At 43.0% G+C, this 24,504-nt stretch overlaps 1 protein-coding gene across 2 annotated transcripts in view; it reads right to left on the bottom strand.

Annotated features, from left to right (window-relative positions):
* The window catches only part of abat (4-aminobutyrate aminotransferase), a 183,531-nt gene that overhangs the window by 77,825 nt on the left and 81,202 nt on the right, over nucleotides 1-24,504 (bottom strand). For both annotated transcript variants that reach the window (XM_063059014.1, XM_063059013.1), the window contains exon 4: nucleotides 21,294-21,323. In XM_063059014.1, coding sequence (XP_062915084.1) covers nucleotides 21,294-21,323 — 30 coding nt within the window. The remainder of the gene's footprint in view (nucleotides 1-21,293; nucleotides 21,324-24,504) is intronic.

The following is a 24,504-nucleotide window of genomic DNA, read 5'->3' as shown; positions in this document are numbered from 1 at the left end:
GCCAACTAGCATTTTGGCGGTGAATTGCAGAGTGATGCAGACACAACTGCGCATGCTCGCTACGGCGTAGGGCTACGCAAAAGTATATTCAGGCCTACGGCATAGCCCGTACGCACAAGTATAAATCAGCCTTTAGTGGAGGCCCAGTGGGGGAATGGCTTGGGGTCTCTGGGGGAGCACATTCCCAGCAATGTACCAAGGAACTCCCAAAGGGAAAAGACCCTATTCCTGAAGGCTTAGAGGGACCATGCCCTCGGGTGTCGTTACGGATGGAGGGAAGCTATGCTAAGGCCATCCTCGACACCGGGGCGCAGGTCAAGTTGTTGTACAGTTCGTTTTACAACCGGTTTCTGAAGCATTTACCCTTGACAACATTAAGGGCACTGCGGATTTGGGGTACCAGTGCTGGTGATTACCCAGACGACGGTCATTGGTCAGTGTAACTGGAGTTCTTGGAGGCCAATGTGTGGGTGTCAGAGGGTCGTGAATCGTTAATGCTGATGTGTCCGGACCCTGGTGCGACGGGCAGTGTTTTGATTCTGGAAGGGACCAACACCCCGCTGGTGAGGAGGCACATGGGGGCCTGCCAGGAGGAGGCGGGTGAGAGCTGTTTGGGGGCATTGTCTGTGCACCCAGTGTTTTGAGCTGCTTGTGAGGACGTGTGTAGCAGCCTTGGGCTGGTACCGAATTTAAATGAGAGACGATTGTGGTACGGTCTGGGGGAAGTATCTGAGGGTGAGACCCTCTTAGTGGATGCTCTGAAATACCACGAGGGAGGGGAGTTGACTGCTGAAGACAACTCAGTGAGAGAGAGGTCGCAGCGTCTGGCCCCTGCAGTCATGGAAGACGTAGGCAGCGTGTGTGTGAATTATAGGACTTTGAACAGGCGCACTGTCATTGACCAGAATACGGTCCTGAGGGCCAAAGACGCGATGGTCTGTCTGAGTGGTGCGACGTGGTTTAATGTGCTGGATCTGAGGAGTGGACATTGCCAGATCCTGATGAGTGAGGCCGACAAGGAGAAGACGGCCGTTATAGGTCCGCTAGGATTCTTCTGGTCTGAAAAGATGCCACAGGGCATATCTGGAGCCCTTGCAACCTTCCCGCAGGGAAGACCATGCGGGATGTGGAGGTGTTTAGAGTTTTGGCGTATGTGGATGATTGTCTAGGGTTTGGATTCGCCTTGGGGGACTATGATGCGAGGCGAGTGCCGGAGCCAGGGCAACAAAGATTTAAAGAATTAAAACTTTCTTTGGACGAGTGCCAGGTCTGGAGAAGGATGCAGTTTGTGCATGCTCTGTGTTCAGCTGTGGAATTCTATGGTAACTCTTGGAGATTTGCCAGGGACTATGGCAAAGTCAGGCACCCCTTGAATCTGCTGCTGTGTGGCTACCCTCCCTTGCAGAAGAAAGGGAGGGGGGAACAGCTACAGAGGCACAGTGTAAAATGTGGAGTAGTTTTTGGCCGTCGGAGTTTGGTGCAATCTGAGAGAAATGACCCGACGTACCAGTTGAAATTCCTGGTGTTGGAACAGTGGTGGACCTGGGGCTGGAAACCCAGGTCGTCAGTCAGAATGAGACACTGGGGAGAGAGGGGATTTGCACCGCTGAACTGAGCGCTCAGAAATGCAGGCTGGAGACTGAGTGCCGCATTTTTCGGACAAGCCTTGAAGACTTAGAGTCCACGCTTGTCAACGTGGAAATGGAGAACCGGAATTTCAAGCAGAAACTGCGGCCACTTAGTGATGAATTAATCCAGAGAGATGAAACAATAACCAACCTTCGAAAGGAACAGCAGAAACTGGAGAAATTGATCCAGAAGAGATTGGAAGACTTGCACGTTGGGGAAGACCAAGGAAGCTGTCTGATGAAGGCCAACAGAAAACTGAGAGCCTAGAGAGGGGAGTTTGACTACACTTCCGAGGAGGTGAAGCAATTGCAAACAGATCTCGGAAGAGGGAAGCGGAAGTTTGAAGGGAACCTGAAGATAACCATTGACAGTTTAAATGAGTGGAAAAATTTTTTCAGGTCAGGGTGGAAGAAACTGGTGGTGTAATTCCGTCCCAGATTGAGATGGCCAAGAAGCGGGAGTCAGAACTGCTGAGACTGTGGTGAGAGTTGGAGGAGTCCAAGAAGAAGCTGTTGTCTCGATTACAGGAGGCTGAAGAGGCTGCAGAAGTAGTTCAGGCCAAGTACTCCAGCATGGAGAGAACCAACCAGCAGCTACAAATCGACGAAATGGGGAAGAGTACAGATTCGAAGGATGATGTGCTGGATGTGTGGTATATGCTGCCTTTTGCTAACTTCCCCTTGATTGTGGAAGAGACTTTTGGCCCTTCTCCCACTGAGTCAGGGGTAGTGAGGAGGGCTATCTGTGGGCAGCCTGGGTTACAGCAACACCCTGAAGGAAAAGAAGCGGGGCCTTGGACACAGGACAGGGGGCTCTGAGTTGCAGTGGGGGCATGAGTGAGAGATTGAGAGAGGATTTGGCAAGTAGACCTGAGGTATCCCCAGTAGTGTTCGAGCCTGAAGGGTTTAGGTGAGGGGGTACGGAGGTCTCGGAGGATTAGGAAACAGCCAGATAGGTTGGCCTATGTAGCGCCTGAGGAACAGGGCGTAAGGTCCACTGTTTGGGGAGCAATGTCACTGTTTGTACCTAGATTGGGTTTTTGTGTTTGCAGGAAGGGTCGGTGAGTTATTTAGAAGTCATGAGGACATGACTAAATTTGGTGGGGGGAGAGGGTAAGGGTTTCTTCTTTTATGTTAGTGCTAAGGCTAATAAAATGGCTTCTTTGTTATGTTATAATAAAATGGCTTCTCTGTAATGTTAACTGCTGAGTTAACAGTAGCAGCTTGTTTGGGTTATAATTACTGATAACAGGAATTGTATTCATTTGCTAACCAATTGGGATAGATGTTATTCTTTTTTGTGTGTCGGTAAGCTATTGTTTTCGCGGGCTTTGGGGTAGAAGGCGCGATGGAGACAGAGAGAGGAGACGTGATGTTGTAAGCTGGGCGACGGAACGGACCCCGAGCAGGAGTCCGAGGCCCAGGGCTTTTCGGGAGGAGAACCGAAGAGGAAGGACGTGCTGGACATGCTCTGGTCGACCACCGTGGTTGGTCCCAGGTGGCAGGTCGAGGAGGTTAGAGGAGATCGAATGGTGGAAAGAAGACCCCATTAATTGAGCTCCAATGGTTGTGCATAAAGTGGTTGAACTTTGATAAGTTTGGTGCCTTTTACTTTCCTTTTATATTGTATCTCTATTAATTACATAGTTCCAGTAAGATCTATAAAGTGTAATCTGTAAATCGTACATTGTGTGCTGTCTGTTATTTGGCGGGGTGGGGTACATCACACGGCACTCACACAAACTTGATTACCCAGTCTGGCGGGGCCGCAGGCTGCTCCCCCTCGACGAAAGCGAGCTGAGCGAGTCTGAGGCTTGCCAGGAGGCTAAACTTGTGACATTAGTTAAAATCATGAGAGAACATGAATACGTTCTTGATTACAAAGGGCATCAATGGCTACGGGGAGAAGGTAGAAGTTTGGGGTTGAGAGGGGATAATAAATCAACCATGATGAAATGGCGGAGCAGACTCAATGGGCTGAATGGCCTAATTCTGCTCCTATGTCTTATGGTCTATTCCATAGCACACTATCTGGGTGAGCCTCATGACCCCTGATCAACATGAACTCAAAGCCTACATTGGACAACTTGCGCACATCGTAGAAAGGTGCACTAACTAGATTTACACAATAAACGAGGCACATTAGTGACAGAAGAATGGTTTGGTATTTTGCTCACATTATTAAACCGTGAAAGAACATTGATGCAAAGAGCAGCACTCATTCACTCTTCCTCTAAACCATTTAAGCAAAGAGAAATTCAAGGCCTCAAAATATATATCTGCTAGAACATGTGTACTAATGCTTACCAAAAGACACATCAAGAACTTAGATACTTTATCTTACAATATTTTACTACATTTAGAACAGCAGGGTGACCTAAATTTGAAAAGTTGTGTTGTTTAATTCTGATGTATTGCCAGTTTTGCTGAACAAAGCCATCTTTGTACTGTGTAAGTATGGCTTTATAAGTCTTTTTAATAATGAGAACTGAGATTTAACCAGGAGTGAATTTTGATTTTTTACATAACAAGTAACTAATTGAATCACAAGGCACATTTTCACTCAACTGCCTGTGAAAATCCCACTCTGAAGCTGCAGAATTTCAACACCTCAGTGCTTCTGCAAATTGTGTTTATCTCAAAACACTGCTACCATCTGTTAAGTTATATTGCTCACTTTTTACAACTGCCTTTGCTGCAATTCAACAGGCTGATATGAAACGTACCAGTGCTGTTTTATTGTGAGGTAAAAAAGGACAAGAATATTACAAATCCAAAACTAAAACAGAAATTGTAAGATTAATATTTTGGATGGAACTGACATATTTCAATTAAATCTGTAAATCAAATTTTTTTTTTGCTTCCTAGAAATCAGAATTATTGGTGTTATTATATCTGAGGATCTGTCCTGGGGCCAGCATGCAAGTGCCATTACAAAGAAGACACAACTGTGTCTATATTCGGCACGTCATCTAAACTTTGATGAACTTCTCTGGATATACAGTGGAGTGTATCCTGTTTGGTTGCATTCTAGTTTAGAGCTGAAGTTCCCCAACCATATCGCAGCCACCACCCTGCGACCAGACATTGTCCTAGTGTCTGAGTCTACTAAGCAAGTGGTGCTGCTGGAGCTGACAGTCCCATGGGAAGATCGGTTGGAGGAGGCCTTTGAAAGGAAGCTCTCCAAGTACGCAGGACTAGTCAGCAACTGTCAGCAGGCTGGATGGAGAGCGAGATGTCTCCCAGTGGAGGTTGGTTGTAGGGGATTCGTAGCCCATTCTTTAGTTAGAGCCTTCAGCATTTTGGGCATCGAGGGAGAGAGGAAGAGGAGAGCCATCCGCAGTACCACCGATGCGGCAGAAAGGGCCTCAAGATGGCTGTGGCTCAAAAGAGGGGAGCCATGGAGTCATAAGTAGCTAGCCATCTGGACACAAGCTGGGGTCTGATCAGCCCCGGCTGGGTCACCTGGAGGAGGTTGTATGATGTTGAAAGACCCGAAACACCCGATGATTCCAGGAACATCACTGAAGATGTGTCCAGAAGCATCAATAGATGTATGTACACAGCTTACACCCTGAGTTAATCAGTGACAACCAGGAAAGACTGGGTGACAACCGCGAAAAGAGTGGTGACGACTGGAGAGTCAGTGACAGCCCGGAGAGAGGGCAACCGGGGAAGAACGGGCTGGCAACCCAATCTGCGTCCTCTGAGAGGAGGACCCCCACAAAAGCTACAAAGAATCTAAGGAAAAGATACCCCCAGGGGTGCCCGAGAGGGGGGGGAGGATGAGCACCCCAGTCGGATGGACACAACGACATCAGACCCAGGCAATGAACAAACGACGATGAGGAAGCAGTGTGCATGTGGCAAAATCTGCAAGAACGATTGCGGCTTGAAGATCCACCAAGCGAGGATGAAGTGTTTGGTGGGAGCAGGAGCAGCACAACGTGCAAGTATCCAACCTGGTGAGACAAAGGAGGGGCCAGGCGCGGAGTCACCCCATAGTGCCTGGAACCTCCAAGTGTTGCAAACTAATCCCTTGAACATGAAGTCTAAGAGGAGAAACACCATTGCCCAAGAATGGAAAAGCTTACAAATAGTGGCTGATACAGCCCAGTCCATCACAGTCCCTCTCTATCACTGAGCACATCTGCAAGGAGTGCTGCCACAAGAACGCAATATCCATCATCAAACCATCCAGGCCATGCTCTTTTCTTGCTACTGCCAATGGAAAGAAGGTAGAAGAGCCTTAGGTCCCACACCATCGGGTTCAGCAAGTTAATTATCCTTCAAACTTCAGGCTCCTGAACCAGTGTAGATAACCTCAGCTCTGACCTGATTCCACAACCTATGAACTCACTTTCAGGCATTTCACAACTCATGTTCTCAGTATTATTTATTTATCTATATATATATTTATGTATTTGCACAATTTGTCTTCTTTTGCATATTTGTTGTTTGTCAGTCTTTGTGTGTAAATTTTCACTGATTATATTGTGTTTTTTTGTTATACTGTGAATGCCTGCAAAAATGAATCTCAGGTAGTATATGCTGACCTTGATAATAAATGCTCTAACCATCGGCATACCTTGCTTTGAACTCTTAGATTGGTTTCTCTATCATTGCAATCGATTCAAAAACTGGTGGTTAGCAAGTTCCTAAACAAGGTGTACAACTGGAGGTGGATCAGGTGCTGACAATCTCTTAACTTTCCAGGCACATCAGGAACTTAAACATGAGAGAATCTGCAAATGCTGGAAATTCAAGCAACACACACAAAATGCTGGTGGAACGCAGCAGGCCAGGCAGCATCTATAGGAAGGAGTACAGTCGTCGTTTCAGGCTGAGACCAGGACTCATGAAGGGTCTCAGCCCGAAACGTCGACTGTACTCCTTCCTATAGATGCTGCCTGGCCTGCTGCGTTCATCAGCATTTTGTGTGTGTTGCTTGAATTTCCAGCATTTGCAGATTTCCTCATATCAACATTTTAGGAACAGCTTCTTCCCGTCTGCCATTAGATTTCTGAAAGCGCAATGAACCAACCCATGATGGTTACCTCACTATTTTTGTTCACTTTTTGCACTAACTTATTTAATTTAATTTTTTATATACGCACATAGCGGCCACTTTATTAGGTACACCTGTAAATCTGCTTGTTAATGCAAATATCTAATCAGCTAATCATGTGGCAGCAACTAATTGCATAAAAGCATGCAGATATGGTCACAAGGTTCAGTTGTTGTTCAGACCAAACATCAGAATGGTGAAGAAATGTGATCTAAGTGACTTTGACCGTGGAATGATATCTGCTGACAGATGGGATGTTTTCAGTACCTCAGAAACTGCTCATCTCCTTGGATTTTCACACACAGCAGTCTCTGGGGTTTATAGAGAACGGTGCGAAAAACAAAAAACATAGTGATTGGCAGTTCTGTGGGTGAAAATGCCTTGTTAATGACAGAGATCAGAGGAGAATGGCCAGATTGGTTCAAGCTGACAGGAAAGCGACAGTAATGCAAGTAACCACACGTTACAACAGCGGCGTGCAGAAGAGGACCTCTGAATGTACAACACGCTGAATCTTGAAGTGGATGGGCTACAACAACAGAAGACCATGACCATACACTCAATGGCTACTTCATTAGATACAGGAGGTAAAGTGGCTACTGGGTTTAATTCTTGTAGTAATTTATAATATTTATGATGTATTGTACTGTACTGCTGCCACAAAACAAACATCACAACATGCAGTATGCCAGAGATATTAAAGATGACTCTGTTTCTGAAAGGTTATTCAGAACCAAGTTTAATATCACTGGCATATGTTGTGAAATTTGTTGTTTTGTGCCAGCTGTACATTGGAATACTTAATATAATACTATATATTATTTTTACACTATGTATAAAAAAATTAAATTAAGTAAGTAAGTAGTGCAAAAAGAGAGGGAAAAACTGAAGGAGTGTTCATGGATTTACTATTGTTACGAGAATACACATAAAATTAAGATGTTTGCTGGCCTGGGCTAGCATCAGTGGCATCAGCAGTTGGTCTGCCACCTGCCCTCAGGGGAAGGAGAGATAAGGAACAATGGAGCAGCGTCTGGAGATGTGTAATGAAGGGATGTGGGAGGGAGAGCTGTCTGGAGCGGCTCCCCCCTTTGAACCCTGAACTGTTTGAAGTGATGGACAGGCGATACCCCAGCAGGGGGATAAAAAGGGACAGGTTCGCTAAGACAGACACACACGCCACCCGAGGTAACGAGACCCTGGAAGCGGTGCGCCTCTCACGAGTGGTGAGAAGAACCGGACAACGCACAGGGTGGAAAGGTACGATCAGCGGGAACCCGGTGTGTGTCCGCCCTTGCCTGGGTGCCGGGTTCACTGCAGAGGATCGACCGCATCTGGAGGAGGGGTCACAGTCGGTGACCTCAGGTGACATCACCAAGGACCCGCCCAAAAGCTGTTTGTGAGCCATCTCGCTGGTCTGTGAGCCATCTTGCTGGTCTGTGAGTGAAGCCGTTCTGAATGATGAGTTGTTCCTATTCTATCTCTCTCTTCCCCCACGTTGTCCACCGCCATGGCAACGATTACTGCGAACTGAACTACTAAACTGGACTGAACTTTGAGTCATTTTGAAATTGGTCATTTACCCCTAGACAACGATAGAGCTTGATTGATGCTGTTATCTTAATTCTGTGCACATGTGTGTTTATCATCACTGAACTGTTGCATTTATTATCCTTTCGATTACTGTGTTGCTTGTTTCTTTAATAAAACTTTCTTAGTTCTAGTACTCCAGACTCCAACTGAGTGATCCATTTCTGCTGGTTTGGCAACCCAGTTACGGGGTACGTAACACTATCCATTCAAAAACTGATGGTGGAGAGTAGAAGCTATTGTTGAAATGTTGAGTGTATGCTTTTGGGCTCCTGTACCTCCTCCTTGATGGCAGCAAAGAGAGGCGGGCATCTCCTGGGTGACAGGGTCCTTAATGATGGACGTCGCCCGTTTTGAGGCTTTGCCTTTTGAGGGATTCCTGGGAGGCTAGTGCCTACAGAGCACTATTTGCTGGATGTAGATGCTCGTAGGGTGGTAGGTAAATTTAAACACAGCAGATTTAAATTCTTGGTTGTTAACATATCAGATTACCTGTCCACCATATAGATGCAATCACAAGGAAGATGCGTTAACATCTTTACTTTCTTAGGAGGTTAAGGAAGTTTGGTTTGTCACTGAAGACTAATAAACTTCCAGAGATTACTATTGAAAGTATCCTGACTGTTTGCATCACGGGCTGATGGCAATTCGAATGCACAGGAATACAAGAAGCTGCAGAAAGTAGTGAACTCAACCCAATACATCACAGGCACATTCCTCTTCAACATTAACAATAGCTACAGTAGGTGCTGCCTCAAGAAGGCAATGTCTACCAGCAAAAATCCCCACAGTCTGGGCCACGCAGCTACCATTGGAAAGAAAGTACAAAAGACTGAAGTTCTACACCACTATGTTCATGAACAGCTACTTCCCTTCAAACATTGGTTTCTTGAACCAACTGGGACAACCTAATCACTACTGCTCAGCAAACACTCTGAGCACTTTCATCACTTTGCATTTAAATGGATTTTGTTCTAATTATGTTCTATCTTGTAAAACTTGTATACAACTTGTTTTTCTTGTGAATGCTGCTTCCAATAATCAGCCTAAGGGATGCTGCTTTAAGTTTTTCTTCACACTTAATGCATACATGTACCTGTGCATAAGACAATAAACTTGACTTTGAGGCTCTTGGAGAATAGAGCTGGAAATATGCGGACTCGGTTTCTGTTAGCAAGACAGAAATAAGGCTTAAACTGCAAAACCCAAGTTAGATTTGCACCCTGTCTAATCATATTTCAGGGCATCTTTTACAACATAGAACATAAAGGGAAAGAAGGGAGAGTGTGATTACAACGATCTGCAATCATCAATAATGCTATTGTCGGGGAAGAAATCCTTACTTTTGCTGAGAACTGAAAACTAAAAATATTTGGGTCACATCCAATGTCATGAGAATATAATTCATTTAGGTCTGTTCATTACTCAACATGAACACTGACTACCAGAAAAGACTAGAGAATGTTGCCAGCACTTAAGGGGCAGAGTTATAGAAAGAAGTTGAACAGACCAGCTCTTTATTATTTTGAGCATAAGTACTGAGGGGCGACTTTACAGAGGTATAAAATCATGAGAGGCATGGATAGAATGAATGCACACGGCCTTTTCCCCAGGGAATAGGTTTAAGGTGAGAGGGGAAGATTGCACCCGGTCAGGTACATAGATTGGAAAGGGTTAGGAGGACATGGGCCAAACATGGATAAATAGGACTAGCTTAGATGGACATCTTTCTCAGCATGGACAAGTTGGTCTGACGGACCTGTTTCCATGCTGTATTACTTTATGGTTCTGTGACCTGGTACTATTCTGGGCCATAGAGTCATTGAAGAGGTAACTCGAAGTGCACCTAAGAAACAGCATGCTGGATGGATCAAATGTTTCTAGGAACATGAAACTAGCATTATAATACCCAGGGCTGGACTTTAGGCAGGGCTAGGCTGGGTTGCAGCCCAGGGGCCAGAGCCGCAGAGGGGCCCAAAATAGGTAGCTATCATCATGGCGGACAACAAAAAAATACGAGAGTGGAGCACAGAAAAGAAAAAAAACAAGAAAAAGAAGACCGTGAGAAAGAAGCATTAAAAAAGACATTGAAATTGACAGAATTGTTTAAACCTGTTCTTGATGATGCAGCAGTACCATTGCCCTTGTCACAGTCTGAGACTGGTGGACAAATGGATACTTTAGCACAGGACCACCGTCCTTGCCACAGTCAGCAGCTAATGTTGAAGAGGCAGACAGCATGACTTTGGGATTCCCGACCCCAGAGGCCTCCGAACAACCAAGTCGGATCTCCATTAACGTTACCGCTACTGAGGATCCTTACAGCACTGATCCTGCTCGCTGGGGAAAGGAAACGTTAGATGATTCAGTCCGCGCATACTGGGCTAAGAAAGGGCCAGAGTCCTGCCAGGATAAGGATGTGGTTATCAAAGCTTCGGAACGAGTATACAAACAGCAGAGACGTTTTTTCTCCAAATTTCACTTCAAACGCAAGTTCGTAAATGGTAAGTACGTATCAAGGCAATGGCTCTTATATTCCCCTTCCACTGGCTGTGTGTTTTGTTTCTTGGAACAGTGGGTTCCATGTGCAGCACATACATTGAATCTCGTTGGAATCAACAGTGTCAACTTTTGTGTTGAAACAGCTGAGTTTTTCAGCTTTGTGCAGAATGTGTTCAACTTCTGCTCCAAGTCAACTTCTAGGTGGAAAGTGGTGACGCAGGACTTCAGCCTAATGCGAACAAGTGCATTGAAACTCTGAAGTCTCTCTCTCATACTAGATGGGCTGCACATGCAGAAGCCACACAGGCATTGTATGAAAATTATGCCAATATTGAAGATTCGTTAAGGAGCATTGCAGATGACATTAATCAGAATGTAGCAACTAGAAATGAAGCAAGGTCACTATACAAAAAAAATGGACAAGCTTGAGATAGCTTTCCTGAGCAAATTGTGGCATTGCATTCTTCAGCGCTTTGAAAGTGCAAGCGTCGCATTGCAAGCTGTAAATCTAGACCTGTGTAATGCTGTGGATTTGGTGTGATCACTATGGGGATACATAGCAAGCCTGCATGATCAATTTGATACTTTTGAGATCCAAGCTAAAACTATGTCTCCAACAGTCTCAAAAGTGTACAAGGAAGAAACCCAACGTCAAAGAAAACGTAAAGCCTTTCTGGGTGAATCCACAACACCTGATGTTGGCTTGTCAGTCAGAGAAAAATTCTCAGCTACTGTTTTTTTGGTCGTGATGGATAGATTACTTGCAGAAATTGATTGCAGATTTGCATCATATAATGACCTTAACAACACATTTGGCATCCTACCTAAACAATATCCCTTCTCTCTCTGTACGAGATCTGTGCAGGAGAGCATCTAATCTTCAAAGCAGATATTCAGCTGACCTGGAGTTAGACTTTGTGGAGGAGATTGTCCATTTCAGGGAATTTGTAAGTGGCAAAGATATTTCATCTGCAACAGAGCTTTTATGCTTCCTCAGAGGAAAAAAAACTTGCAGGTCATCTTCCCAAACGTAAGCATTGCTTTGAGGCTTTACCTGACTCTCCCTGTCACAAACGCAAGTGGTGAGCGATCTTTCTCCAAGCTCAAGCTAGTGAAGAATAGGCTCAGATTCACAATGGGACAGGACAGGATGAATCATCTTACTCTGATGTCACTTGAAAGTGATCTTGTTCAGAAACTGCATTTTAGTGATCTGATCAAGGACTTTGCTGCGAAGAAATCCAGAAGAACTAGGCTTTAATTTTGAAAAACAAGCATCTGACTTTGTAACTATCTAGGCTTGTGTGTCAGTGCTGTTCCTGTTTTTGTGGCAATAGGCTAATAGTTGACTGTTTACAAACCTAGTAAGTAATAAGTGATCTTTACTTTGCAAGCCACACAGCACAGCAATAGGTTAGTATGCACTAGATCTCATTTTTCAAAAAGATTGTTGGAGTATTGTGAAGTTTCCTAGTTTGCCATAGTGCCATCTCTCTTGGCCTTTTTGTCTCTTATTTCCAATTTACTTTCTCAGAACACATGGTTGAGGAAAACACCTAGATAAAAATGCTTTGACATTGTTTGAGAAATAAGGCCTATGGTACATGTAGGAATAGCTAAATAAAGATTTAAGATTAGGTACATCATACTTCGTCTCCTTCATAACTTGACTAAGCCTAGGTCAATTTTTGAGTGCTTTAGATGCTGTCCTTCAAACTAAGAATCTGCATTACTTTCTGACCTCCCCCTTAAGGCCTGTAAGTTTATAGCCTACGTATTGTACTAAACCAATGTCTTGGTCCACAGCTTTGATATGTAGACCAGTACGACCTTTGCTCTTGATCTTGCCTTTTTTTGCTTGGTACAGCAGCATTTTACGATGTCAGCAGGGGCCCATCAGGGCCTCCAGCCCAGGGGCCCTGTCCCCACTAAATCCGGCCCTGATAATACCCAATCTGGTGACACTTTACAAAGATCCTGATGGCTAACAGGAAAGCAATCTGCTTAATTCCTACCTGTGGTTCGTTATAGCTACTCACTGCAACCCTTTCTCAGGGCTAATTTTAATTAGGACCTGAGGTTTCAAAGTCATCCCAGCCCACACTGGCAGATTATTTTTCAGATGTCCTAGTCAGTCTTTCAAAAAGGTCCTCAATCTCCTTCTACATTAGGGTCCTAATGGCCGTTTTTAGGATCATGAGAAAGTTTTACAGTTGGATTTTGCTGTCCTAATTCTAAAGCAACAATATTGACATCTACCGATTGTTTTAAAGATGTAATAAAAATGTCTTCAGGATTATACTTCCTTTGAGGAATGTAAAAGACTGAAGCTAAGCGTTAACAACTATGTGTTCAAATACAAAAGGATACTTTTTTCAAGCCAGCATATAGAATTAAGATTTTTCCAAATTTTATGAAGTTCTTGAAAACAAACTCCAAGTTTTGGTAGATAGATAAAAGAATTTAAATAAAACCTAGACAATGCATTAGGAAATTTGCTGTGGTAAGGCTTCTGTTCATCAAAGGATATATCATGCAGGGGCGGAGCGAAGTGATGATGGCGCTAAACGGCAACTCCTTTGCTTGCATCTTCAGAAACAGCTCTATTTCTATCTTTGATATCTCTTTTGAAGACCCTGACCTGGAGTTACACTCTGACTTCGGTTCTTTGCGGGCATGGGACCTGTTCTCAGGGCCTCACAACCGGCCGCTTTTTGATATGCCAAGAATGTGGCCCGGAAGACTAGCATGCCCTCAGGGTGCCAGATTATCGTAGCTCTGGAGATGGGCTGATTTAAGGCACCCGGTGCCCCTGACTGAGGCATCGCAGGAGAATACGGAACATCAGAAGCAGCGAGTTAGCTGCTGTGGGCCGTGAGTCCAGAGACCTGAGCTCTGGGGCCGCCTCTCTGGGCACAGAGCTCGGAAAAAGTGACGCAACAGACTTTTAACATCACAAATCAGCGAGATGTTTATGCCTTCCCTCTTGCTGTGAAACGGGGACACCTCTTTTTCCCTAGTTAGGGAGAGAGAGAGAGAGCCTGTGGTATGTCGAATTACCAGGTGAACGAGTAGTCTTTGGGGTACTGCAAGTCTGTGTCTTTATTGATGCTTTGCTGCACGTTTGAGTGCTCAGTGGAGGGCGTCGATGCTTTTTTGGGGGGGGGGGTCGTAGCCTTGCTGCTGCTTGTGAGTGGGAGGGGGGAGCTGGGGGGGCTTTGGGGTTCTAACATTTAACAGTTATTCATTCTTGGTGGCACGCCTCTGTTTTCGTGGATGTTTGTGAAGAAAAAGAATTTCAGGATGTACATTGTATACACCTCTCTAACATTAAATTTACCTATTGAAACCTACTGCATTGTAGACATTCTATTGATGTCCAGCTAGGATTTTGTCAGGATAACTAACCTCCAGGACACAATGTAGCCTTGGTTCCACCATGGACTAAAGAGAGGAATTCCAGATTTGAGATGAAAATTGTTACCCTTTACATCAAGGTAGCACTTGACCAAGTGTGGCATCCGGGAGTCCTGGTATACTGAATATATGGACATCACTGAAAACCAGTCTAATAGCTGGCATCATATTTTGCACAAAGGAAGAAGGCTGTTGTTGTTTAAGATCAACTAACCCATTCCAATGATATTGCTTCTGAAGTGTCTCAGGGTAGCTTATCAGACCCAACCATCTTTACTTGGTTCATCAAGGAACTAGAAGTGGGCAAAGTGCCACAAGGCTGGAAAGTGGCAAATATCTTGCTTGTGTTCAAGAAAGGTTATCAAGTTATTCCTAGTAATAATTAGCCAGTAAGTTTAATACCAGTAAGTGGTAAGTGTATAGAAGCATTAATCAGGGGAAAATTAATAGCCACCTGGAGAGGTTGGGTTAATTAAGGAGAGTCATGGTTTATTTGCTAAAGGCAGATTGTGTTTATTTTTTCTATTGACAGCGATGGTCACAATCCAAAAAGGGAGTAACAAAAATATATCATATAACTTGAAATGTATTCTACAGCCATCTGTGGGGAGCTCTCTATTATCTTGTCTGATTTTAGTAAGTTATAAATTGGCACAGATGCTCACTGCCCAAGGACAATTTAAAAGGTCAATGTTTCTGCAAAATTCGCTAATTCTTGTTTATCAGCTCTGCCTCAAGGTCAGAAGAAATCAGTAGAGATGGCTATATTTTTGTTTATGGCACTATTTTTCTTTTAACTCTAAGACACAGAAGTCTGCCAGAGAGATAAACGTAACCAAAACGTGCAGAAACAAAAGCAACCAAAATGAACCCCTGACAGATCTGCATGCCTTTTTCCCCAGTCCATCCGGGTGCTTTCAATGCCAAACCTATCCGAGTAAACCTGTCAAAAACCTTTTGGGTTTCTACCAGAGAAAGCAGACAGGATGCTAGATCTCAGGGTCTCAAGTTAAGTACAGGCTGCTTGATCCAAGGGCCACAAATTGACCATATCAATATGCTTGGTGGCTCCAGTTTATAAGGGAGAAAGAGAAACAAAAAGAAATTGGTCATTTAAGAAAATATATTACAGGTGTCCCCCTCTTTTTGAACATTCGCTTTACGAAACCTCACTGTTACGAAAGACCTACATTAGTACCCTGTTTTTGCTTTTAGAAGGTGTTTTCACTGTTACGAAAAAAAAGCAGCATGCGATAAAAAATTCAGCGCGCGTCCCGAGCAGCCGTTTGCAAGATGAGTTCTATGGTGTCAGAAAAGCCTAAAAGAGCTTGTAAGGGTGTTACACTTAGCGTAAAACTAGACATAATTAAGCGTTTCAATCGTGGTGAACGAAGTAAGGACAAAGTGAGTTTGGCTTGTGGAAGCTGATGAAGATAATGTTGAAGAGGTTTTGGCATCCCATGACCACGAACTGATATATGAAGAGCTGATGCAATTGCAAGAGGAAAGGATAACAATCGAAACCGAATGCAGTAACGAAATGAACGTGAAGCAACTGCGTGAGATTTTCGCTACAATGATAAGTACGACTTTAATTTTGAAAGGGTATGTAGGTTTAGGAGATATTTGCAGCATGGTTTGAGTGCTTACAAAGAACTGTGTGATAGAAAAATGTGCGAGGCTCAGCAGTCAAGCAAGCCTTTCACATCAGCCACAGCAGACGACGAACCTCGACCTTCGACATCGACGCGGGCAGTCATAGGAGAAGATGAGCTGCCTGTTCTAATGGAAATAGACGACGAGATGACACCCCAGTGTCCCACCACCCCAACACCCAGGCTGAGGACAGATACTGTACCGATTCACGGAGAATGCAGCAGTAGCCGGGAGGCACACAGCACATCTTTAAGAAAAAAGCTGAAATAAACATGCTAATTAATTAGGTGCCGCCCCACACTTAACTGTCGGCCCAGATCAAAGGCGATGCAATTGGCAATCGGCACTGATATGGGCCAACAATTACGTGCTAGGCGGCACCTAATTAATTAGCATGTTTATTTCGGCTTTTTTCTTAATGATGTGCTGGATGCCTCCCGGCTACTGCTGGACCCATGCATGCTTTGCGGTTTGGTATCTGTTGGCGGCCTGGAGGGTGGGGGCCACTGAAGCACCCAATCTGCGACGACTCAGTCTAACACACCATCATCAGTGTGCTCTGCGCTGTCTTCCCATTTCCAGTAAGTGATACTACACTGTACATACATTATTTCTACTTTATATCGGCTGTGTATTTTTACGTGTTGTTCGGTATGATTTGGCAGCTTCATAGCTTAAAGGTTACTAGAGAGCGCTGTGTGTTGCGTGAGATTTTCTGCCGACGGCGCTTGTGTGAGATTTTCGCTACGGAGAACAGTGCAGTAATGATTGTGGAAAAGTATTTCTACTTTATATAGGCTGTGTATTTATCATATCATTCCTGCTTTTACTATGTGTTACAGTTATTTGGTCATATTTTATAGATCCCGGGGGAAATTGGTTTTCGTTACAGTTGCACCATAAATAATAAATAGTAATAGAAATAGTAATGGTAATACTACTATTAGTAAATAGTAAATAGTAAATAGTCATGGAAATAATAAATAGTAATAGAATAGTAATAGAAAAATAGTAATAAATAGTTAAATAGTAATATGTAAATTATGCCAGTAAATTATGAAATAAGTCCAGGACCAGCCTATTGGCTCAGGGTGTCTGACCCTCCAAGGGAGGAGTTGTAAAGTTTGATGGCCACAGGCAGGAATGACTTCCTATGACGCTCTGTGGTGCATCTCGGTGGAATGAGTCTCTGGCTGAATGTACTCCTGTGCTCAACAAGTACATTATGTAGTGGATGGGAGACATTGACCAAGATGGCATGCAACTTAGACAGCATCCTCTTTTCAGACACCACCGTGAAACCTGTGAAACGTTTTAGGTTTTATGTGTTATTTGGCATGACTTGGTAGGTTATTTTTGGGTCTGCGAACACTCACAAAATTTTCCCATATAAATAAATGGTAATTGCTTCTTCGCTTTACGACATTTCAGCTTATGAACCGTTTCATAGGAACGCTCTACCTTCGGATGGCGGGGAAAACCTTTATTTCACAATTCAAGGCAAGAAGCAAGCCTGAATTCTATCAGGTGGTGGGTAAATTTGAAAATTACTGGGAAAACTAGGCTCCAGAGTCAATGGTCATCTGTCAACGATAGCCCCCTTTCCCTCTAAATCGGGGAATATTGGTTGGTATGGATGGAGGCCATACCCTGAACAAGGCTTCAAGGAAACCTGTGAAACAATGGAGACTGGTACATCCAGCATTGGCCTAATTTTTGGTTTTTCCTGCTAGATGTATTTTGAAAAAGTGCCAGAAGTATCTCAGATGTTTTCACATCCACTCGTTAGGCCTCTGTGTTCACTATAAGTAGCACAATGGATTCAGCTGAAGAAAAATTACCCTGGCTTTGTCTCAGCTTTATAACTATAACTATCTCGGCACTCATTTCACGTAACAGTAATGGTTGTACAACAACAATTGACAAGTCACAATGATGCTTTGCAACTATTCATTTTACATTGGGTCTTCTTCAAATGGCTAGCTGCCAGTTCTTTTGCAGTCTAGAAATCATTTACCTACTTAAGCTTTGATAAAACACCAGGAGCAAAAAAAGGTTGCAGCCTACAGAAAACATACTAGAAAGCTATCATTTATCAAATATTTTCTACTTTTTTGTAATGTTCCAGCAGTTCCAGGAAAGTGATAAAAGATTGTTTGCAGTTGTAAAGCAACACAGAATCAGTGTTATACAGCACAAAAACAGGTCCTATGGACCTCCAAATTTGTGCTGCCCGTTAATCATCTATGTGCAATAATCCTACATTTAATGTCCCCACTTTTCTACCAACTCACTGATGTTCTACCCCTCATCTGTACACTAGAGACTTACTACAGAAGTTAATTAACCCACCAAAGTCCTTCACATTTATAGATACTGAGGGGGAAAACAGCTTGCAAAGCCAGTTTTAAACAATGAAGTTTGAATGATAATTCTAGTTCAAAAAAGGCATGGCTCATAAAATCATTGGAATTAAACTAAATTAAAATTAGATTCAGTAGAAGCTCAGGAAGTTTTCAAACAAGCAAAACATGGAGAAATGATCTTTGAATCATTAATTTTCAAATTTTGAGATGCATAGCTACAGTATATGAAGCTATCCCCTGAAATTTTAACTTCCAAAGTCTGGTAACATAATCATACTGCAAATTGTAATTAAATGTTTAATTATCATAGAACAGGGAGCAAATTCAAAAATTGGTAGTGTAAAGGGACTTGCAAGACCTGGTGCAGGATTCCCTAAAGGTTAACTTGCAGGTTGAGTCAGTAATAAGGAAGGGAAATGCAACTTTAGCATTCATTCAATAGAACTAGAATATAAAAGCAAGGACATAATGTTGAAGCTTTATAAGACCACATTTGGAGTACTCTGACCAGTTTTGGGCCCCACCATGCAATAAGGTCATGGCTGATCTAATCTTGGCCTTAACATCACGATTCTGCTCTCTCCTTATACCTTCTGCCTTCCTTGTAATTAAAACTGTTTATTGCCTCTGGGTTCCTAAGGTTGTCAAGCCAAGGAGTGGTAGTGGGGACAAGCTCCCACTACCTAAAAGTGCTCCTCATGGCATGCGACTCAAATAGCCTCTGACCACCAAGTCCAACTCCTGGCCTTCTCATGTGGCTTAGCCTCTAAGCCCAGTGGAACTGTTTCTACTGACAGGTGAAGGGGCGAAGGCAGGTCCTGGCACCTTAAAACCAGTGCTTCGGGTAGATGGAGCTCATCAGCTTGGAAAGGCTGTCCATCTAAGAGAGGGAAAACTGATTTCAGACCTCTGCTGCTTTGTGGCCATACCCACTCGTGGGAAAGGCTTCAGGAGTAAACCCCGAGGACGAATCCGGAGCTGGAGTCCCTAAGGCAGTTCGATGTTGCCTTCAACCTCATTCTGGCAACTCCTGCGATGACACCGGTGCCAAGTTACATTGGCCCTTGCCCTTCCCTTGGACAACATCGGTGGTGTGGAGAGGGGAGACTTGCTGCATGGGCAACTGCCGGTCTTCCATAAAACCTTGCCCAGGCCTGCGCCCTGGAAACCTTCCAGGCACAGATCTATGGTCTCGCGAGACTAACGGATGCCACCATTGCCTCTACAGTCCTTGGAGCTAAGAACATTCTCAAAAGATTTACAACCAATGAAATTCCTACCATTATAATTGCCTTCATCTAAATTATGATACCAGTTCCAGAATAATATTTCTCACCCTCAAATTCCATCATGCTATGATCACACTTACTTTTGGATCCCTTGAAGGTAAGTAGCAAGGTCAAGTCTCCAACCTGATAGCATGAAAATTGATTTCTCTTTCTGATTAAAAAAAAACATTTTTTCTTCCCCCTCCTCTTCTTCTATTTCCTACTCTGACTGCTCACCCCTTTTTACCTGCCTATCGCCTCCCCCTGGGTCCCTTCCTCCTTCCATTTCTCCTATGGTCTACTCTCCAGTCCTATCAGATTCCTTCTTCTCTAGTCCTTCACCTAGCACCTTCTAGCTATCCTCCTTCTCCTTCGCCCACCTTTTTATTGTGTCATCCACCTCCTTCCTTTCCAGTCCCAAGGGAAACCTCTGGCCCGAAAAGTCGACTGTTTATTCACTTCCATAGATGCTGCCTGACCTCCTGAGTTCCTCCAGCATTTTTGTGTGTGATGCTTTGGATTTCCAGCATCACAGAATTTCTCGTGTTTATAAATGAGGGCAAGCAGCTCGCTTAATTGGAATGACATGCAAAACTTTCATCAGCACTACATTGAAGCTGCAGTACATACCATCTAAAGGATGCACTGCTGGTACTTGATTACACAGCATGACTCAAATGTACAACCCCTCTACGGAGAAAAGCATAAGGTGCAGACTTTCAGGTTGCCTACTATCTTGGCTTTGAAATCCTTCATCATGCTTCATCTTTAGGTTCAGTAAATCCTGGAGAGTCACACTCAAACCTGCATTCTAAGCACTGATAAAAGGAAGGTTATGAAGGCTTAAGATTAAAAGGCCCATGATAAGGTCACAGAGAGAATATGATGATTGCATAATACGTTTGCATTTCATAAGACAGAAGCAGAATGAGGCCATTTGGGCCATCTGTGCTGCTGTTCTGTTACGGCTGATTTATTTTCCCTCTCAACCCTATTCTTCTGTCTTCTCCCCGTAACCTTTGATGCTCTTACTAATCAAGAACCTAACAATCTCCACTTTAATTATACCCAATGACTTGGCCTCTACAGCCATCTGTGGCAATGAATTCCACAGATTCACAAACCTCTGGCTAAAGAAATTCCTCCTCATCTTCCAATATCCAGGCAGTCTTTCTTTCTTTCTTTTTTTTTCCTTTTCTTTTCTTTCTTTTAGGTAGGGGTATATATCGGGGGAAGGGTTAAGGGGACGGGGGGAGGGTAGATATTAGTATTTCATGTAATCAAGTTTGAAAACTCAATAAAAATTATATTTAAAAAAATTGTAAATACAACTGGAAGGGAAGTTCCAACCTTGTGGCTTCAAATAAAACTGTAGTTATTTTTCTATTGCAATGTTTGTTTTATTTTATTTCCTCTAGTAAATGTGATAGATATTCCACCCATATAAAATTGGTCCAAAATTATCAATAAACTCTTCACTAATACAGTAAGTCATGTAACACCAAGCAAGAACACTTAAAATGCACTCCCAGCTGAACTAAATTTGAACCCTTCAACTAATTTGAAGCTCATAGCAGTGAGCAACATTTAAGTACCAAGGAAATATATGAGAACAAATAAATTAACTGTGTGTGGATTTAGAAATCACAACCATATGATACTTACACGCATTGCAGTGCATGATCTTTTGTTCCTATCAAGTGCTAAATAGTTGAGCATTACAGGAAAGTGCCACATGGGCTAAGTCCTCCCAAATAAACAGATTTTAGTTAATGATACAGATAATGTTGCAACTTACCTGAAACTCATTCAGCTTCTTCATTAACTCCTGTAAATAATCAGATACATAAAAATAAGGATTGAGATAAAAACTCAATAAAAGTCTTGAAAACAGTGCCTTGCCCTTTGCTAGTGAACGCACAGGTACTGGGAACAAGAACAGTACAGCAAAGCAAAGCAAAGCAAAGCAAAGTAAAAGCCCTTCTGCCCACAACGCTGTCCTGGCCTTTTAACCTACTCCAAGTTTAATCCATAGCCCTCCATTTTTCTTTCAACCATAAACCTATCTAAGAGTCCCTTAAATGTCCCTAATATATCTGCTTCTACCACCACCCTGAGAGTGTGCTTCATGCACTTACTGTACCACTCTCTGTGTAATAAACCTACCTTGGACATCCCTCCTTCTTAAAATAATGTCCTCTTGTATTAGCCATTACAACCCTGGGAAAAAAAAGCACTGACTGTCCACTTTATCTTATACACCTCTATCAAGTTTTCTTTAATTTTTCTTTGCACTAAAGAGAAATATGCCCTAGCTCACTCAACTTTTCCTCATAAGGCAACTTCTCTTATTTGAGCAGCATCCTGTTTAATCTTTTCTGCACTCTCTCTAAAGCTTCCACATCCTTCCTATAATGATATGACCAGAACTGAGCACAGACAGAACTTTCTCAAGTAATGAAAGAACTCCGATTACACCAAGTGATCATTTTTTCTGCAGGATAGTGAATGCTTACGTATTGTGAATGTACAGAATTCCAGAGTGAAGTTCTCTTCACTCAAAGCATGGCAAAGCTGACTGAATATCATTGTAGAGCTGAAACGTATTTTATGCTCTCCCAAATTTGTTACACATTATCTTAAATGTTTGTCATGAGTACGGTCACAAAGCGACTTGCGGGATCTGATCAGGGCAAAGCAGGTAATTTCAGTTGTTTTTAATGGCTGAAGTCCAACTTGTTAACATCCTGATTCATTCTCCTAGAAACCAGGTAGGGTGTTGCAGTCACCCACCAAAACCAGAGGGAAAGATACCTGGCTCCAGGGAAGTCGATGGGCAGATGCTGATGGGGAATGAGGAAGCTGGGCAGAAGGAGAAGTGGGGTGGGGGGAGGGGGGGAGATCAGATTGAAGAAAACGTATCTTAAAAAAAAGAGGAAGGTTTCCTTGTTTTGGTCAGATAGGCACTTGGTTCACCCTGGTCCATAAAACAAATGCTAAAACAAAATTAGTTTGTTTTTTTCAGTACACCTTCTGCCAGCAAGTCTGAATGTGCAGATGCATCTAACTATTGTTCCATTGCTGTAGCATCAGGTTAGAATTACACAATGAACTCAGATTATTTCATCAGAGACTGCTCTGCATCTTTAAAGGGCATCTCATTGGACTGGGGCAAGTGTTCTTTCCATCTTTTAAGTTAAAACTGCTGCTAGACTGGGCCTGAAAACTCCATATATCTATTTTTACTGCACCCTACACTTAATTGCCAATCTGAACTTGCTAGGTGTAAAATTTAATACAAACTGCTGACATTGGCCAGCAGAAGTCAGCAAGAATTAAGCAGAGATTACTTTGCTCACGACTGCTCAAGGCCATGCTCTCATCAACTGGATCTTCCAAATCTCTCTGCAGCAGTTTATAGTCTGAAAATGCACACGCCAGACCACAGCTGATGCTTCAGAATCAAAAGAACCTACACATCAGATCACTTATTAACTGATGGGACAATCAAAAGGCCTATCTGGTTTCTGCATCTCCTGAGGTGCATTTCATGACATGTGCACATAACGAGAGAAGGGCAGTACTATTTTAAGATTGAACAAAAGAAGCATTTAACAATCGGTATATAGACTAAGTTTTCCTTAAACAACAACTTTTGACAATGGAATGTCTCCTTTTAATATGACTATTGGCAAGTCATGCATAAATTCAGATAAAATTGATAAAAGCATTTTCCTGAAAATAAGAAGATATAAATAACAATGATACCCAATCTAAATTACTTTTAAAACTGGCCTTCTGTTAACAACCTGATAGGTATTACTTTGCATGATAGCTTGAATTGCCAATCCTGCAAATCTCTGGTTAGAACCACAAGACTCAAAGGAAAATCAGTGCACAGAATGGCACAGATTACTTTGCAGATTAAATCATATTTTTAAAAAGAAACTAGAGTTGTACTGTGGAGGAAAAATAAATTGAGTTTGAGGAAAGGCTGAAAGATGGATCCAATTGCAGTACTCTTGCAGAGTGCTTGTACAAATATAAAAGAATTACTTATGTCTCTCAGCAATGTTACTAATCTATGGTTTTATTATCCATGTAGCTAGGGGCTCTCATTCTTACAATCCAGAGTCATGTCATTGCTTAACAACTTTCATGACATAATCCAGTGATATTAAACCTGATTCTGATTCTGACTATCAAGATGCTGATAAGTACAATGTTCCTGGCTATTGGTGATAGGGACCTTACTTCAGGAAGAGTTCAGTGACGGTGCGAGGCAACGTCTTGATCATATCAAAAATTTGTTACAACTTTAACGTAAGTTTAGTGTTAATTTGAATAGTGCATTAGGTGGAAATTTGTCATGCAAGTCATCTTTTTCCTTACCATCAGAGGCAATAGTGTTCTCACTGAATAGGGTTCCATTTTCTACCTCGAACTGAGAGAGCTGCTGCTAGCAGAGCTATTAACAAATAATGTCGGCAGCATTTCAAATCAGCTCTGTCACATTGAGTCTGGTCAGATGGGCTTTTAATAATGCTGACACTTCAGGTGGGTTCAGTTCATTTTGCTGCCTCTTCTGGGTCAGGTGTTTGATCTGAGGCCAACACAAAGTCTTTATTTCACAAAATCTGGTCCATGATGTCTGCCTAATAAGGGGATTTTAATGGATTGATTGGCACAATATAGATAGGAAAGGTTTAGAGCAGGGTGTTCCAACCTTTTTTTTTTATGCCATAGATCCCTACCATTAACTGAGGGGTCCGTGGAGCCCAGCTTGGCATCCCCTAGTTTAGAGGGATAGGGGCCAAATGTGGGCAAATGGGATTAACTTAGATGGGAAATTTGGACCAACTGGTTGGGGGAGGGGGGAGGGGAGAGGGGAAACTAAAGGACCCACTTCTGTGCTGAATGATTCTGTCACTCTGACTATCGAAAAAAATCAGGACGTTCTTCCAAAAACTAAGAAGTGCTGATTGTATCTACTTTGGAGACACTCCTGT

The sequence above is a fragment of the Mobula hypostoma genome, chromosome 9 (genome assembly GCF_963921235.1).
Source record: "Mobula hypostoma chromosome 9, sMobHyp1.1, whole genome shotgun sequence".
Taxonomy (NCBI): domain Eukaryota; kingdom Metazoa; phylum Chordata; class Chondrichthyes; order Myliobatiformes; family Myliobatidae; genus Mobula; species Mobula hypostoma.
Note: the sequence above shows the minus strand (reverse complement) of the source record. Positions and strands in the feature narration are given on the sequence as shown.